Source organism: Sturnus vulgaris, chromosome 25 (assembly GCF_052056855.1).
Source record: "Sturnus vulgaris isolate bStuVul1 chromosome 25, bStuVul1.hap1, whole genome shotgun sequence".
In the NCBI taxonomy this organism is placed as follows: Eukaryota; Metazoa; Chordata; class Aves; order Passeriformes; family Sturnidae; genus Sturnus; species Sturnus vulgaris.
Genome location: NC_142267.1, coordinates 4,536,735 through 4,552,739, shown reverse-complemented (window position 1 = coordinate 4,552,739; position 16,005 = coordinate 4,536,735). Strand labels below are relative to the sequence as shown.

General features: G+C 40.8%; 1 protein-coding gene across 3 annotated transcripts in view; it reads left to right on the top strand.

Moving 5' to 3' along the window:
• The window catches only part of PRDM2 (PR/SET domain 2), a 65,199-nt gene that overhangs the window by 32,337 nt on the left and 16,857 nt on the right, over positions 1–16,005 (top strand). For 2 of the 3 annotated variants that reach the window (XM_088178823.1, XM_088178824.1), the window contains exons 7-8: positions 10,276–10,386; positions 11,272–15,637. In XM_088178823.1, coding sequence (XP_088034949.1) covers positions 10,276–10,386; positions 11,272–15,637 — 4,477 coding nt within the window. Of the gene's footprint in view, positions 1–6,987; positions 7,033–10,275; positions 10,387–11,271; positions 15,638–16,005 lie in introns of those variants that run through there. The other variant, XM_088178825.1, reaches the window with a different exon arrangement.

The following is a 16,005-nucleotide window of genomic DNA, read 5'->3' as shown; positions in this document are numbered from 1 at the left end:
CAAGTCTTTGAGTTATCTTGGGCTTTTCCAAGGTCTTACCAAGTGGCAGTGAGTTGAGGAAAAAGTTGACTTTGCTGCAAAGTGTTCCCTTTCAGGTTGCAGGTAAAAAGCAGCCAGTCCAGTGTTTCTGATCTTACAGACTCTTGTCAGGGATTGCAAAAGCCAAGTGGACTTTGTGCTGAAATTTAGCTCCTAGCTCCCAAATCCTGAACTGTTCGGTGTCACCCTCTGCTCTCCCCACTCAGACACCAGAGCTGGCTTTATTCTCTGGTTCCTTACCTGCAAATTAAATTGTCCAAGTCAGGTTACAGTTTACATTTTATTTCTGTAGTCTGTTTTAGTTGATAATTTATACTATAAACAGGTGTGTGCAAAAGCCTTCTGGTTTTAACCCATTTAGGTCAAATTAAACTTTCATCTTGCATGTAGCAGTTAAATGAGCAGAAGACAAGTACATTTGTGCTCAGAAATTTGTTTTCACTGTTTGAAAAATGGAAGAAGTTGTTGTTCCCTGTAATGACTCCATGAGCATGTGACCTTCCTTGGTGTCACAAATTAAGCACATAGCAATTTGCTCTTGTCTGGTTTGGGGCATATTATAAATTTAGAACTTCTGTTGTCGGTCTTGTTAACATGAGCACCAACTGCTGCCGTTGTCCTGTAGCACAGTCCTTTAGAGAAATGGACTGATTGGGCAACTGGAGGATTACAGTTCCTTTGGAAATGTAATTCAGTGTATCTCATGTTATCAGAGAAGGCTGACAGGCATTTCTCTAAGAAAGTATCAGTGGGCTGGGGCTGAAATGAATGAAGCACTTTGTTTCACCAAGGAAGTGAAGCAAATTTTCCACAATTTCCCAGCAGATAACAATTATTTGGTGACTATATTGTACATTAAAACGATGAATTCATCCTCACTTATCTCCTTTAAAGGACCTGCTGTGACATTCTACCATATGACCTTGGGTTTGTCACTCTGAAGCTGAAGGAGATGAGTCTTTCCAAATTTAACAGATACAGAGAAGAGAGTTTTCATGCTGCAAATATGATTTGACAGGAGCTGGTTATTAACAATTAATGTTCTTTGTTAGGTTGGAGACCCAGTTGAGAAGATGCTGTAATATTTTTAATAGGGACTGATGGAAAACCACAGCATACTTCGCAGTAGGTAGTTGGTTGTACTGAAGAAATATAATAAGGTTAAATGAAAGAAATTTGGAAATGGATGCCAAAGAGCGAGTGAAATGCACTAAAACACAGAGGGGTGATTTTACTGGGAATGCTCGTTAGAGAAAAATATCTGAGCAATGACATGTTGCAGATGTGGTAAACATAAATGGCATGACAAATTTGAATAAAATGAATAACAAGACAAATTTGAGTGACTGCAAATGAAAATGTTGAGTGTGACCTTGTGCAATTCTGAGGGGCTTAATTTTATCCATGGGAGCTTTAGCATGGTGTCCAGATCCTGCCTCTGAGAGAGGCTTTGCTCTTGTTTCCTCAGCAGTGGGGACTCCTGTTTCAGTAATCCTGGGGCACAAAGGCAGCCCTGTTTGCTGGCAATTGTAGCCTTTGTACAGCTGTGTTCTCCAGGCAAAGCCATCGCCCCTGGCTGGGCAAACGTTTGGTTCAGGTTTGGTTTTCCATGCACTGACAGCGTTTCATGTCTGGCACAGAGAGGCAAGATTGCTCTGGATAGCAAGACACCACCTTGATCAGTGTGTGAGAAGGGCTTTGGGTCTGCAGTGGTCTCAAAAGTCCTTTTCTTCTATTCTTTTTTTTTAAATGTCACTTACTTGTGTCACTGCTGCTGGATTGGAACATACCTGGTTTGTCAAACAGCAGAATAAAATGGCAGGTAAAGGCCTGAGGAGTTACTTTTGAAGATAACTTAGCTAAAATCCCAGACTTTTTTGATGCAGTCCTCTCAAATGTTCAGTGATACAAACAGGGCCATGACAATATTTGGGTTTTGTATTACTTGTAAAGGCAGACTGATCTTGTAGTGATAATTTTTAATTTGCTGGTACAAGTAGTTGTGTGAGGGCTTTCATTTGCATTAACTTGTAAATGCTGCTGTCAAAATAGGTGGTATTTCTAATTACCTGAGAGCAACTTCAACAAACATTTTGGAGCAAGCTGTAGTGACTGGAAGCAACATTTTCTGGGCTTAGATAGAAGCTCTGATTGGTTAAAGCAGAGGTTTAAATTTAGACATTCTCTGTATTAAATACACAATTTGGGTGCTCTATTTTTAACTGAATTTTATATAAAAACTGGCTAAATATAGAGGACAGTTATTTCTGGAAAGTGTTTGTGCCAGCTGACATTTCTTCTGCTGCTGCTTTTGTCTTAATACTTAGCAAAACAAAAGCTCATGGAATAGAAGTGCAGAGAAGAATGTTCTTGATGTTTTCTGTCCTGGGCTGGCTGTGGGAGCTGTAGCAGCCATGGAGCAACTTGCAAGGAATTTGTAGTGAATGGGGGGGAGGCAGGAATACCCCAGGAGTTGGAGAGATTGAGAAAGTCTAGAGCAAGTCTGGTCACATATTTTTGTCCCCTTTCTGCTGTTTTAGAAATATTGGCATAAGGGCAGAAATAACATTTTCAAATCTTGTTAGGATAAAAGCTCTACATATAATTATTTATATTTAATTGTTCCATCACAGCTCTTGTGTGGGTTAAAATGGCATGAAATTAAAGCCTTGTTTGCCATGCCTTGTAATTGTTGGGTGACATTCTGTACTACTTAAGTCATTATAAGTAAGTCTTGTAGTCTATAAACTTAAGACTTCCTGGGATATGCACTCAGGTTAGGAAGAAGGCAGAACGTGTTGGGGATTGGAATGAGGTGCTGCAAGAGTGGATGGCATACTCTGACAGACAGGTAGTATAAACTGGTTTTGTCTCTTGTCTGGTACAGAGTTATGGTATGGTATGCAATTTAATTTACAAAATGTAACCCGTATGAAGACTGGAGATAGCTCATAGTTCAGCTTGTAGGGATTGGTGTAATACCACACATTTAACACAGGCTTCCCACTCAGAATTTTTCACCAGTTTTTAAAATCTGTTTATCTGAAATTTGTGAACAGTTTCAAATTTTCTGGTCTCACAAACTCCATATAATGGCAATATAATCCCTTCTGCTTCTTGCAAACTGTTGGGTCATTTCTTTCTCTTGGCATTGCACACCTGTGATGCCATCCTCACATTTCGTGTTCTGACGGCCATAATTCCAGAAGTTTGTGGTGAGACACAGTAACATGATCTTCAGTGCTATCATTAAACTGGAGACTTTGCCAAACATTTGCAGAAATTGGTGTTTTAAATAGCCCAGCTCAGAATTTTCTTACGTTTTCCATGGCAACAAGTTCATCTGTTATGCAAATGTCCCGTTAGCAGTCTGTGTCAGAGCACGGCTCTGTTTCTTCCCTGCACAGTGCATTTTGTGCTCAGTACAAATAATTTCATGCCCATGCACAGTTTGCTGTAGGTACCTCTGTCTTCAGGTGTCCTGGAACACCTTCCCAAGGTGAGACTTTATTTCCCCTTTTCTGTTGTGGTTGGAAAATGCAGTGATTAAAATTTGCTCTTAGTGAGTGAAGTGATGGTTAATGGGTAGCAGTAGGCTTATACAACAGGCAGTTTGGTATTAATAGAATTGCTGTGAAGTTTGGCTTCTTCTCTCTCCTGCTCCTACTGGGTAAATTTGAAAGTGTCTTTTTATGGAAGAGGAGATGCAAGTTCTGCTGGAAAAAAATTAGAGAAACCTTTGCTCACTGCATTTGCCCATAATCTGTAGATAATTCACAAGACTTTCCCATTTTTTCTCTACTATATAGCTGGATGTATTCTGCCTCTCCAGCTTTAATATTATTTGCTATGCTAGGTCTGAGCAGATTGTTGGTACAAGACCATGATCTTCTGCAGCTCTGAAATATTCTTGTGCTTCTCAGGAGCTGGAGCTTAAAATTCTGTTGTAATTGTTTTTGTGCACTGTGAAACAGCTCGTGTCAATTTTAGTGTTTCATTTGCTTAACAATACCTGAAGTTTTGCCTACACAAACTAATTGTATCTGATAACTTTATAATGGTGTTGCAAGAAGCACACTCCACCAAATACTTACAATGATGACAGATTGAAGAAAACAAAGTAATAAAAGCATTTAAATTTTGCATTTTTCTGTAGGTTTTCATACCTACCTGACAGCATTGTTGAAATAGGCCTCTTAATTATACTGTTTGGAGCCATTTGCATTTAATTGACATCCCTTTTAATGAGGTATTTGTTTAAAAAATTGGTCCGTGGCTTGAATTTCACCCTTAGACTTGGTGGAATATGATTAAAATGTGCTGACTTTGCCTCTAAAATTTTCAGTTTTAGAAAGATACAGTTCTGAAAATGGAGATTTTCATGTGCATGTGCCCACCAGTGCTTGGGATGATCTGAAGCCAAGTGGGAAATGCACCTAGTACAGCCCATCTGTCTTACACTGACAAAGAAATAAAAATTAAAAGCTTTTTCAGGCTTGTGAGGGGGGAAAAACAATATTAGCACCAAAGGTATTTTGTGGCAGCATTGGAATTTCTGAGCCATGGGCTCTTGGGAAGGCTGTGTTTGGGTTTTGTTGCCAGTACAAGGGGGTTTTTCTCCAGAGCACTTGGTAGGCAGCAGTTTCATGTCTTGTTTCATTTTATGTTGGGAGCTTTGGGTTCCAAAGCCATTCCCTCCCCAGGTAATGAGTCTGTTCAGAGGTACTTGGAGTTCCTCAGCCAAGCTGCCTGGAGTCCTTTCAAAGCAATCCTTAACTGCAAGTACTTGAAAGGACCTTTGATATATTGTTGTATGAACAGTAATATTGTGGAAGAAATATTGGAAGTCGATGTTACAACATTTAAGCAATGTTTGTTTAAATAAGGCAGAATTGTTGAGGCTTTTTCTTTCAAGGTTGCAATCTTTTTATTTCTAGCCTAATATTAGATTTTTTACTATTTTTATTCTTGCTTCCTTTTTCTCCAGTAATTTTGCAGTGTAATACTTTGAATCTCAGCTATCCTAGATCACTTAAATCTTTGGACAGCAATTAAAAAAAAAGATTTAATTAGCATAGAGCTGGTGGATGCAGGGAGTGAGTGAGACACTGAGCCAGGTGCTGGAGCTGTAAGGCTGCAGGTCTGGATGGGCAGCAGTGACCCAATGACCCATTCCTCTGAAATGTGCCTCTTGGCTTAGATATTGGAGTAAAATATTTGCATAATTTCTGGGTTTGAGGTCATGTTTTTGGCAAATTTCTGTAATACCCCTGATTATATGAATAATCCTCTCATGCATTCATTTTTTAAAATATATCTCAGGCATGTTGTGCTTTCCAGCTTTCCCTAAACGTTGGGAATTCTTGGCTGTCTCAGTGGCCCAGAGCAGCCCTTTACACACATTTACAGTGCTGTGTTGCCCTTTATTTAGCCAGGTGGTTTTTGATTTGGCTTTGCTGTGTGAACAGGTGCTGGTAGAGAATAATGAAAGATTTTGTGAATAATGGAAGAACTAAAAAAAAAAAACCACAAATAGCAAAACTAAGACTCTTAAATGCAAACAGGGGAACACATTAGAAGAACAGCCTTAGTATTCACATCTTAATAATGAGCATTTTGAATTAAACAGTTTAGTTACCTTACTGTTTAATCAATTCAACTTACTAAATAAGGTCTTTAACACCCATGTGCTGTGCCATTCACAGTTGGATGAGATTCTAAGAAGTCACTGCAACATGTTTATGCATTTTGTCGTGCTCCTCCAGCCAACACAACTTGGATTTAATTTTTTGAAGCAGTTTTTGCTGTTCTTTCGGGTATAACATTCTATGTGTGAAAAAGGCATTCATGTGTTCTGGCCTGTCTGCAGAACAAACAACTACTCAGATTTTTACTGATGCCTGAAGGTTTAAGGAATTTATTTTGAAAAACGTGACATCAACCAGCATTCTGGATACAGGAACAGATGAATTTTGGTGCATAGCAAGCTGTTTCTCAAATTGAAATTCAAGTTGTATCAGTATATTAAAATTCATTAATCAAAAGAATATGGAAATGTTCATGCAGTTGTTTTCTGCTGAATTTTCCAAAAGAATGTTTTAGCTTGAATATTCACTTAATTTTTATTCCATTCTTTATAATCTTTGGGGAGGCAAATGTCCACATTCTGTATTTCTGTAAGAAATTGAAGCAATGTTTGAGCTCAGGTGTGAGTGTCCTTCTTACTTTATGATCTTAACTGTGAACATGTTTGGTGCTGCAGTTAAAGGTTATTAAAGACAATGACATCTTGTACAGTTAAGCAATATTTAATTATAGAGTTCAGCTCCAAGTATATGGAAATATTGTGTTAAACATCTTCCCTCCCAGCTCCTGAGTGTGCTTATTCCATACCACCAGAAATAACTCAGTGCTTTAATAGTCCCATTAGGAGTTTGGTTAACAACAAAAGTCTGACTGTAGTTCTTCAGAGGTGTCTTGGTTTTATTAATAAAGTGAAGTATGGGCAATAAGGATTACTTCTCTCTTACACTGTTACTCTGCTATCTGAACTGCTCCAAAATGAGTGGGAGTCCTGATGGCCTGGGCATTGGCAGTAGCAGGAGTTCTCCTGTGTCTGTGCAGTGTTATAAAGGGATTGTAAAGGTGTGAAGGCTGAGCTATCTTACAGCAGAAGTGGAGAGGAGAGAAAAAGGAATCTTATTGAAAATTGCAAGACAAATTGCAAATTGATTTAATTCCTCTTTTGATCTCCATCACTACAAACGAGTTCCTACTTTCCATCTGTTTATTTAATTCATTTTCCTTTGCATCTTTCTTTTACAATTCTTCTAAAGCACATACACAGATATTAAGTTCTGCCCTTCATTTATTCTTTTGTCATTGTTTCCATTTCACTTTCCCTGTGTTTCATTCCTGTATCTTTCTTGTTTAGACCAAGTGGAGGATCCAGCTGGCCGTAGCAGCCATGTAGGACCCTTCAGGAACCTGATGGTAAGTGCACGTGTGTACTTATACTCAGGCTTCCACCAGGTTCTGTGTTCAGAGGCATTTCCCCCCTCCTGTAGGCTTCTGTTCATTCCTGACCTCTGAAACAACAGGAAAACTAAAGGACAGACCTTGGACTACTCATTGATACCCTTTATATCAGTAGAGGGTTGTGTTTTTATTGGAAATCTGCAGGAAGAAAGTTACGCAAATCTTTCAGGTTTACGTGGATTTTAAAAGCACTTTGAGAACTCATGGCAGAAAGTCTGTCAACATCTGTCAGACATCTTCAAAAATTCCTGGACTCCAAATATATGAAAGCTGGGAGAGCATATCAGTGAACTATCACCTATTACTCTGCTCTTGAATTCTCTTCCTGGGCATGTGCTGTTGAATGGTCAGGACCATGAAATTGTGCATCTGGGACAGTCATTGTCATGTTTGAGTATTGAGAGTTCTTTGAACCTTCTCAAAGAAAACTGCCACCTAGGAGATGAACAAACTGAAGCTGGTAAAGGAGATCATCTGCATTGGTTTGCTGTGGATATGTGTCAGAAATTGGTCTGACACAAATGTTGTTTGTGCACAAGAAGTTTGTTCACTGTTCAGAGAAAGGGCAAGTCAGGTGCTGAGTGAATCCTCTCGTCAAATGCATCAGTGCTTAAAGAGCAAGCATTGAAACATCTCCAGCTGTATCATGGAGCAGGTTACATCATGAGCAAGTTGCATCTCTTTTTAGGACTGGCAGGAGAACTTGCAAATGATCTGCTTTCCATCAGTAGCATAAGGTATGTGACATGAGTACCTTGATTTTGTGTGAAAATCCTGCTCTTGTAGTGATTTCTCAGATGATGATTGGATTTGAGGCACTATTGATTTTATATTCTCTAACTGGATGATACTTTGAAACACATCCACAAGCTTTAGCACTTGAGATTTTTGTTGGTCTCTTTTCATATTTTATCTCACCTTTGAAAGAGCACAGTATATTGCTAATATTGTTAGAAAAAATAATTGGGTCTTGGTTTAAAGGTTTAAAGACTTTGACAGTAACCTGTTGTTATGCTGAAATTCAGGGCTGCTGTAGAGTTAGATGCAGAATTGCCCTGTCACTTCATCTGGAATACCTTGGACACTGCAGTGTGGGGGGAAAAATTGTGTCTGAGCATGGGCCAGGTTTGGCAGGTGAGAGGGGCCTGTGCACCAAACCTTTCCATTCTTGTTTCCAGTCTCACCCTCGAGAGGTGAATCAAGAATTGTGTTGTTTTTAGGTCAAGGTACTAATAGTGGTCTGCAGAAAGGCTGAGAGTTCTTAGGTTCTGGGAATTAGGTGTGATTTGTTATGTCTCTCATAAGGTGTATTGTGATCCATGTTTGATTCCTAGGAATGTGTTGGAATTCTACATTTCCACCTTTTCCCTAGAAGTGGAACTGTTGGGTTGTGTTACTGTACATTCCCAGAGCAATTTCAAGTGACTTAGGAGATAATTCTGGAAACTTCTTAAATGTCCTTCATACTCAGATCTTGGTAGTGTTAGTTGTAATTATGAACATTAGAGGTGATAATAAAAAATGGTGTTCAAATTGGACATTCAGTAGCCTGTCAGGTAAAGAAAGATGTGCTTAAACTTCCTTATGCCTATGTGAACACCCAAATATGTGCTAAATCTTCTCACAGTTTGCAGGTGTTTTGTAGAAAAGCAAAATTGGATGTTGCATTGTTCAAACAATCCAGTATCAGTCCTTTATGGCAGGTTAGACACGGGCATCAACATAATAATTGAGGATATTCAGAGCAAATTGCTAGTTCACTTTGGGAAAGATGTGTGTGTCTTTTCCATAGGTGACAGAAATTCAGTCTGAGTGACTGTTCTCAGGTTATAAGGCTAAAATCTGTTAAATTAGTTAAGAAATTGAAAAAGGGTTGTTATTCACCCAAAACTGGAACACATTGGAATTTGGGAATGGCCTATGAGATCTTAGCTCCTTGAGAGGAAATGGAGATAATTATTTAGATTGTTCAAATCAAAACAAATGTTTCCTTTTAAAGCTGGGGCTGTCTGAGCTGTTCTCTTGGGGGTTTGTGTACTTGGAACTTCTCAGTTTGAACAGAGGAGCATTTTTTAAAAAGACATTTCAGTATCTTGGCTTAGGATACAAAAATGTTTTCAAGGGGTAAAAAGGAATTTGTTGAAGGGATTGTGATGTGGAAGAATGTGATTCTAACTAGGGAATGGATTTAGGGGTGCAGTGGACGTCTCTGATCAGAGGGAATGGCAGTGGGTTATGAAGCAGTGTTTTGTGTGTTAGAGGGGCCAAAGGAGGAGTTGGGATTGCTGCTTCTGGACACTTCTTCCCACGAGCTGTGTGTGGAACTGTGGAGTTTCAGTGGTGGTTTCTGTGTTCTGTGTGGAAGTACAGTCCACAGTGAAGTGAATCAGAAAACCATAAACTTTCATTTGTTATTACACACCCCTTACCATAATTTGTGTAGGTTATAGGGCTGAATCTATAGGGTTAATGGCAAAAAGTAACAGTAGTGCAGTGCAAAATGAAGTTTTCAGTTTATTTACATCTTACAGTACTGGACAATTCTTTGCATATAATGCCCTTTTGTGTTCATCATCCCCTGCAGCTAATACATGCTGCTTCATTTTGGTAACAGAAAGTGATGACTTGAAAATGGTGTTTGTGTCAGGACCCAGCAAAATTCCTTCATCATTGGCTGTTTGAGAGTTCCATCTCATTTGGCTGTACTGCCTTTGCCATGTTGGTCAAGCTCGTGCTGCTTTCAGTCTTCTCATGGTGTTATTACTTCATTGCTTTTATCAGAACTCCTCATCATTCAGAACGTTTATACAACTAGAGAAAACCTCTATGGGTTTCTATTTTGTAAGGTCTTCCAACATTAAGGATTAATAGTATATGAGGAGATTTTCAATTTCCATATACTTCTGTGAGATAGAGGAATGCAGTGGCCATATGAAGGCATTGGGTAAGTGCATGCTGTGAGCTGATTAACCCTGGACAGGTAGTTCGTTCTTGCTGTGAAAGTGAGGAAAGTATTTCAGTGTCAAGTTTTTTACCTGAATGCTGTCTGTTCTCCTAATCAGTCATTTGTATTCCTCAGGAAAGCAGGGACTCTACAGGAATTTGTTATACTCCAAAGCTGAGGGTTTAAATCTGCCACTCATTTATGACAAATAAAAATTATTGAGCAGGAATAATAAATGCTTTTTTTCTCCCCAGGAAAGAAGAAGACTCAGGAAGGTAAAAACAAGGGAAAGAAGGCAGCAGATACGAAACAGAAAAAGACTGATTTGGATTCTACTTCTGCAGATATGAGGGATTCTAAAGAGGGTGAGTTCTCAGTGTCTTATTTTTTCCTTCTGTTTATCTTTTGGAATCAAAGGATGCTTGTCATGTTTAGTACATTAGCAGGTTATCTTACTGTAGCAAAGTGAACGTGTTTATATTGTTTACCTCAGTTGTTTTACTGGTTAGGAACTTGGTTATTAGAGGTGTGTCATTAAATGTACAACTCTGACCACAGGAAAAACGAATGTGCTGCAGAATTTAGACATTAACCCAAACTCTTAGAAGATAATAGCGAAGTCCTTATTCTCATGTCTTTGGAGCTTAGTTACATGGTCATTATTTATTGTTAATTAACAAAGTCGTTACCGAGGGGGAAAAAATACAGTATTAATTCTTTTGACCCCTAACTCTTCCATTCCTTCCCTCTGTTCTCCCTTCTGCTTGCACAACACATGCATCACTGTTCAGGTGTCTTATGGCCCAGCTAAGGAATGGAGAAAGATTTTTTGCTCTATAACGTACCCACTTAGGCAACATTGTGAGGATTGGCAGCAAAGGTGTTTTCCTAGAATCACCACTGAATCACAGAACGTTTTGGGTTGGAAGGGACCTTAAAGCTTGTCTTCCTCCAACCCCCTGCCATGGGCAGGGACACCTTTCACTCGACAAGGCTGCTCAGAGCCTCATCCAACCTGGCCTTATTTTCTTCAGCAATTGATATACCTGACAACACATAGGTAGGGCTTGCATGCAGGGGTGAAAACATCCATCCACACACGTAACTAAATGAGAAGTGGTGGTATTGTGTTGGGTCAGGAATGCTGTATATGTTGTGCTAGAAGAAAAAGGAGAAGAAAGGTGTAGCATATCCTGAAGTGTTTGGTAAAAATATCTCATGCTTTTCTTTATTATGCTCTTGTGTTCCAGGTCATAAAGAGGAAGATGAAACACCTTCTGTTTCTGCTGTGCTGTCTCTGGAACAAACAGCTGTGATTCAGGAAATGGTAAATCAAGATGTACTTCCAAAGCTGATGATCCCCAGTCCGACCAATGAGCCACAAGTGGTAAGTGAAGACAAACAAGGAGAAGCAATAAATTGTGCATCAGATGATTTAGATGACGATGAAGAGGACGATGAAGAAGAGGAAGATGAAGAGGAGATGGAAGATACCAATATGCCTAAAGAAAATGCTGAAATGCCTTTGATGTGTGAAGAAAAGTTGGACTCCTTGGAAGAACAAAAGAGCACGTCAGAGGAATCTCCAGAAAGCTCTCCAAAGAAAAAACTCGTGGTGAAAATTCCAAAAGCACAGGGGGAATCCAACGGTGACGTTCAGGAAACATTCATGTTTCCCTGCCAGCATTGTGAGAGGAAGTTTACAACAAAGCAGGGGCTGGAGCGCCACATGCACATCCACATCTCCACACTGAGCCACGCGTTCAAGTGCCGGTACTGCGGGAAAGCCTTCGGCACTCAGATCAACAGGCGCAGGCACGAGCGACGCCACGAGGCCGGGCCGAAAAGGAAACCCTTCCTGACACTGACCTCGTCACAGCACTTGGAGAATGTTGCTGATAACCAAGTGATTGTGGATGATGGTCTTAAAGATGACCTGAACGTTCCCACTCTTGTGCAAGACTCTGTTGTCTTGGATTCTGAGAAAGTTTCCCAGGAAATGTCGAACTCTGCATTTGCTGAGGAAAATAAGGAGCCCAAAGAATTGCATCCATGCAAATACTGCAAAAAGGTGTTTGGTACTCACACCAACATGCGCAGGCATCAGCGGAGGGTTCACGAACGTCATCTGATTCCCAAAGGTGTCAGAAGAAAAGGGTTCTTCACTGAAGAGCCACCTCTCCCAACAGAGCCTGCCCCAGCAGTCCAGAGTGCGTACATAGCCAACACAGAAATAGAAGAGGAAGGTGAAGGGGATGATGTCTATCTTATGGATATATCCAGCAATATTTCCGAGAATTTAAATTACTACATCGATGGCAAAATTCAGTCCAACAGCAACACTAGCAATTGTGATGTGATTCAGATGGAGTCCAACTCTGCAGACTTGTATGGATTGAACTGTATCATCAGTCCTGTCACAGTGGAAATTTCCTCAAATTTAAAGGTTACACAAACACATGTGAATGAACCTGCTAAGGAGCCCTCTAGCAGTGGGAGCAGTGAATCCAAAAAGAGAAGAACAGCTAGCCCTCCTCTTGTACCAAAAATAAAAACTGAAATAGACCCAGAACCTATAACTCCTACTAGTTCATTGAATCTTCCTCTTACCATTTCAACAGAAAGCTTAGCTTTTCCTAAAGAAAAAGGGGTTTATTTGTCATCAAAATTAAAGCAGCTCCTTCAGACACAGGACAATAAGAAGATAACTCCATCAAGTGAAATCCCTAAAATAGGACCGTCTGTTACATCATCGCCTATTTTGCCTCCAGTATCCAGCAGATTTAAAAGAAGGACCAGCTCTCCTCCCAGTTCTCCACAGCACAGCCCAGTGCTTCGAGACTTTGTCAAAACAGGTGAGGGAAAAACTGTGTGGAATGATAATATTCGGAGTTCAAAAATGCCAAAGTTAGAAAGCCACAGCAACTCACCTGCTTGGAGCTTGACTGCAAGGGAGGACAAAGAGACTTTGAGCCCTCTTTGCTTTGAAGAATATAAAATATCAAAAGACTGGACAGCAGCTCCGACTTTTGGCAACGTGTGCAACCAGCAGCCACTGGATTTATCCAGTGGTATGAAACAAAGGTCTGATGTCAAAAGCAAGACTCAGGTTCCCTGGGAATCCGTTTTAGATCTAAGTGTGCATAAGAAGCCTTGCAGCGATGCTGAAATTAGAGAATACAAAGAAAACTCCACACAGCCAACGTGTAGTGGTGTGAAGAAGAAGAAACCCACCACGTGCATGCTGCAGAAGGTTCTGCTGAACGAGTACAACGGGACAGATGCAGCCCTGGACAGCGCGCTGGGCGTGGACAGCGCCGGCAGCCCCGGCAAGGCCCTGGAGCCTCCGGCAGAGCCCGAGGCAGATCCCTGTCCCTCGGCATCGTCTTCCACTGACACTCAGCCCCTCAGCTCCTCTGCTTCCCCTGTGCCACAGGCCCCTGCTGCACCTGCTGTGTGCCAGCTGCCTCCATTGTTAACGCCCACCAACCCCCCGTCCCCGCCGCCCTGCCCGCCCGTGTTAACGGTGGCCACCTCACCTCCCCCCCTGCTCCCAACGATGCCCTTACCCATTCCAGATGTCTCTGCCAGTGCCACTAACACTTCCTCCTGTCCCTCGCCACTCTCCAACACTACTACCCAGTCCCCACTACCAGTTCTTTCGCCTACAGTTTCTCCTTCTCCATCCCCTGTCCCTTCTGTTGAACCTCTTATTTCTGCTGCTTCACCTGGCCCCCCTACGCTCTCTTCCTCCTCTTCCTCCTCCTCATCCTCCTCTTTCTCATCCTCTTCCTCCTCATCGTCCCCATCTCCACCTCCTCTTTCTGTAGTTTCTTCTGTTGTTTCCTCTGCTGATAACCTTGAAAGTTCTCTCCCAATAATAAAGCAGGAAGAAGCTGAAAGCGAGCAGCAGAAAGCAAGAGAAGATCCTCATACTTCAAGTCAATCAGGAGCAGTGCAGGAAACGTTCAACAAGAGCTTTGTGTGCAATGTCTGCGAATCACCTTTTCTTTCCATTAAAGACCTAACGAAGCATTTATCCATTCATGCTGAAGAATGGCCCTTCAAATGTGAATTCTGTGTACAGCTTTTTAGGGATAAAACAGACTTGTCAGAACATCGCTTTCTGCTTCATGGAGTAGGGAATATCTTTGTTTGTTCAGTGTGTAAAAAGGAATTTGCTTTTTTGTGCAATTTGCAACAGCATCAACGGGATCTCCATCCAGACAAAGAGTGCTCACATCATGAGTTTGAAAGTGGGACTTTGAGACCCCAGAATTTTACTGACCCCAGTAAGGCGAACGTGGAGCACATGCAGAGCCTGCCAGAAGATTCTTTGGAACCTTCCAAAGAGGAGGAAGATGAAGATCTTAATGATTCTTCTGAAGAGCTTTATACTACTATAAAAATAATGGCTTCTGGGGTGAAATCTAAAGATCCAGATGTTCGTATGGGCCTCAATCAACACTACCCAAGCTTTAAACCACCTCCGTTCCAGTATCACCATCGTAATCCTATGGGTATTGGAGTTACTGCAACAAACTTCACAACCCACAATATCCCACAGACTTTTACTACTGCCATTCGATGCACAAAATGTGGAAAAAGTGTTGATAACATGCCTGAGTTACACAAACACATACTGGCCTGTGCATCTGCTAGTGATAAAAAGAGATACACCCCTAAAAAAAATCCAGTACCCCTCAAACAGACAGTGCAGCCTAAGAATGGCATGGTGGTTATTGCTGGGCCTGGGAAGAACGCCTTCAGACGAATGGGTCAGCCTAAGAGACTCAATTTCAATGTTGAGATTAGCAAAATGTCCTCCAATAAACTAAAAATAAGTGCATTGAAAAAGAAAAACCAGCTTGTCCAGAAAGCTATCCTGCAAAAAAAGAAATCTGCCCAGCAGAAGGCAGAACTGAAAAATAATTCATCTGAGACGGACTCTCACATCTGCCCCTACTGTAACAGAGAGTTCACTTACATTGGGAGTTTGAACAAACACGCATCATACAGCTGCCCCAAAAAACCCATCTCTCCCTCTTCCAAAAAGAATTCTTCCAAAAAAAGTGCAGCTTCTTCACCTGCCAACAGTGACAAAGGCAGCAACCAGCGCAGGAGAACAGCAGATGCAGAAATCAAAATGCAGAGCACTCAGCCTCACCTGGGCAAGACGAGAGCACGAACCTCAGGACCTGCACAGCTCCAGCTCCCCTCTGCCTCCTTCAAGTCCAAACAAAACGTTAAATTTGTTCCTTCCATACGATCTAAAAAGCCAAATTCATCTTCATCGTTGAGGAACTCTAGTCCTGTAAGAGTGTCTAAAATGTCCCATGTTGATGGGAAAAAAACTAAGGTGGTTTCTAAGAACAATTCCTCTGGAATCTCCAGCAAAGCGTCCCGGAAATTGCACGTCAGAATACAAAGGAATAATAAAGCTGTTTTGCCAAGTAAATCTGTGGCGAGTAAGAAAAAGGCAGACAGGTTCAGTGTAAAATCTAGAGAGAGGATTGGAGGACCAATCACTCGGAGCCTGCAGCAGGCAGCAAATGCAGAGGCAGCAGAAAACAAAAGAGATGAAAGCAGTACAAAGCAAGAACTAAAAGATTTCAGGTAAGCATTTAATTTGAAGTTGAAACAACCCAGGAACACGTTGCTTGCTGTTTTGCCAATTTTCTTGGTTTTCTTTTTCTTCCTTTTTTTTTTTCTTTTTTTTTTTTTTTTTTTTTGAGTTTCTCATGCTTCAATAAAAAAAAAAAAAAGTTGCATTTCCTAAAACATGAATTAGCAGATACTGATGCTGAGGTATGATGTACATACTTGATGCATTTTGTCATGTCGTGAAACAATACACGGTTTGTATAGAGAATGTCTTTAATTATAAACTGAATTGAAAACTCTGGAAAAAAATGTCAATACCTGAGTGCAAATAAACTTAATGTCATTAAACTCAATGTTATTGGAGACACTGACCTTGTATT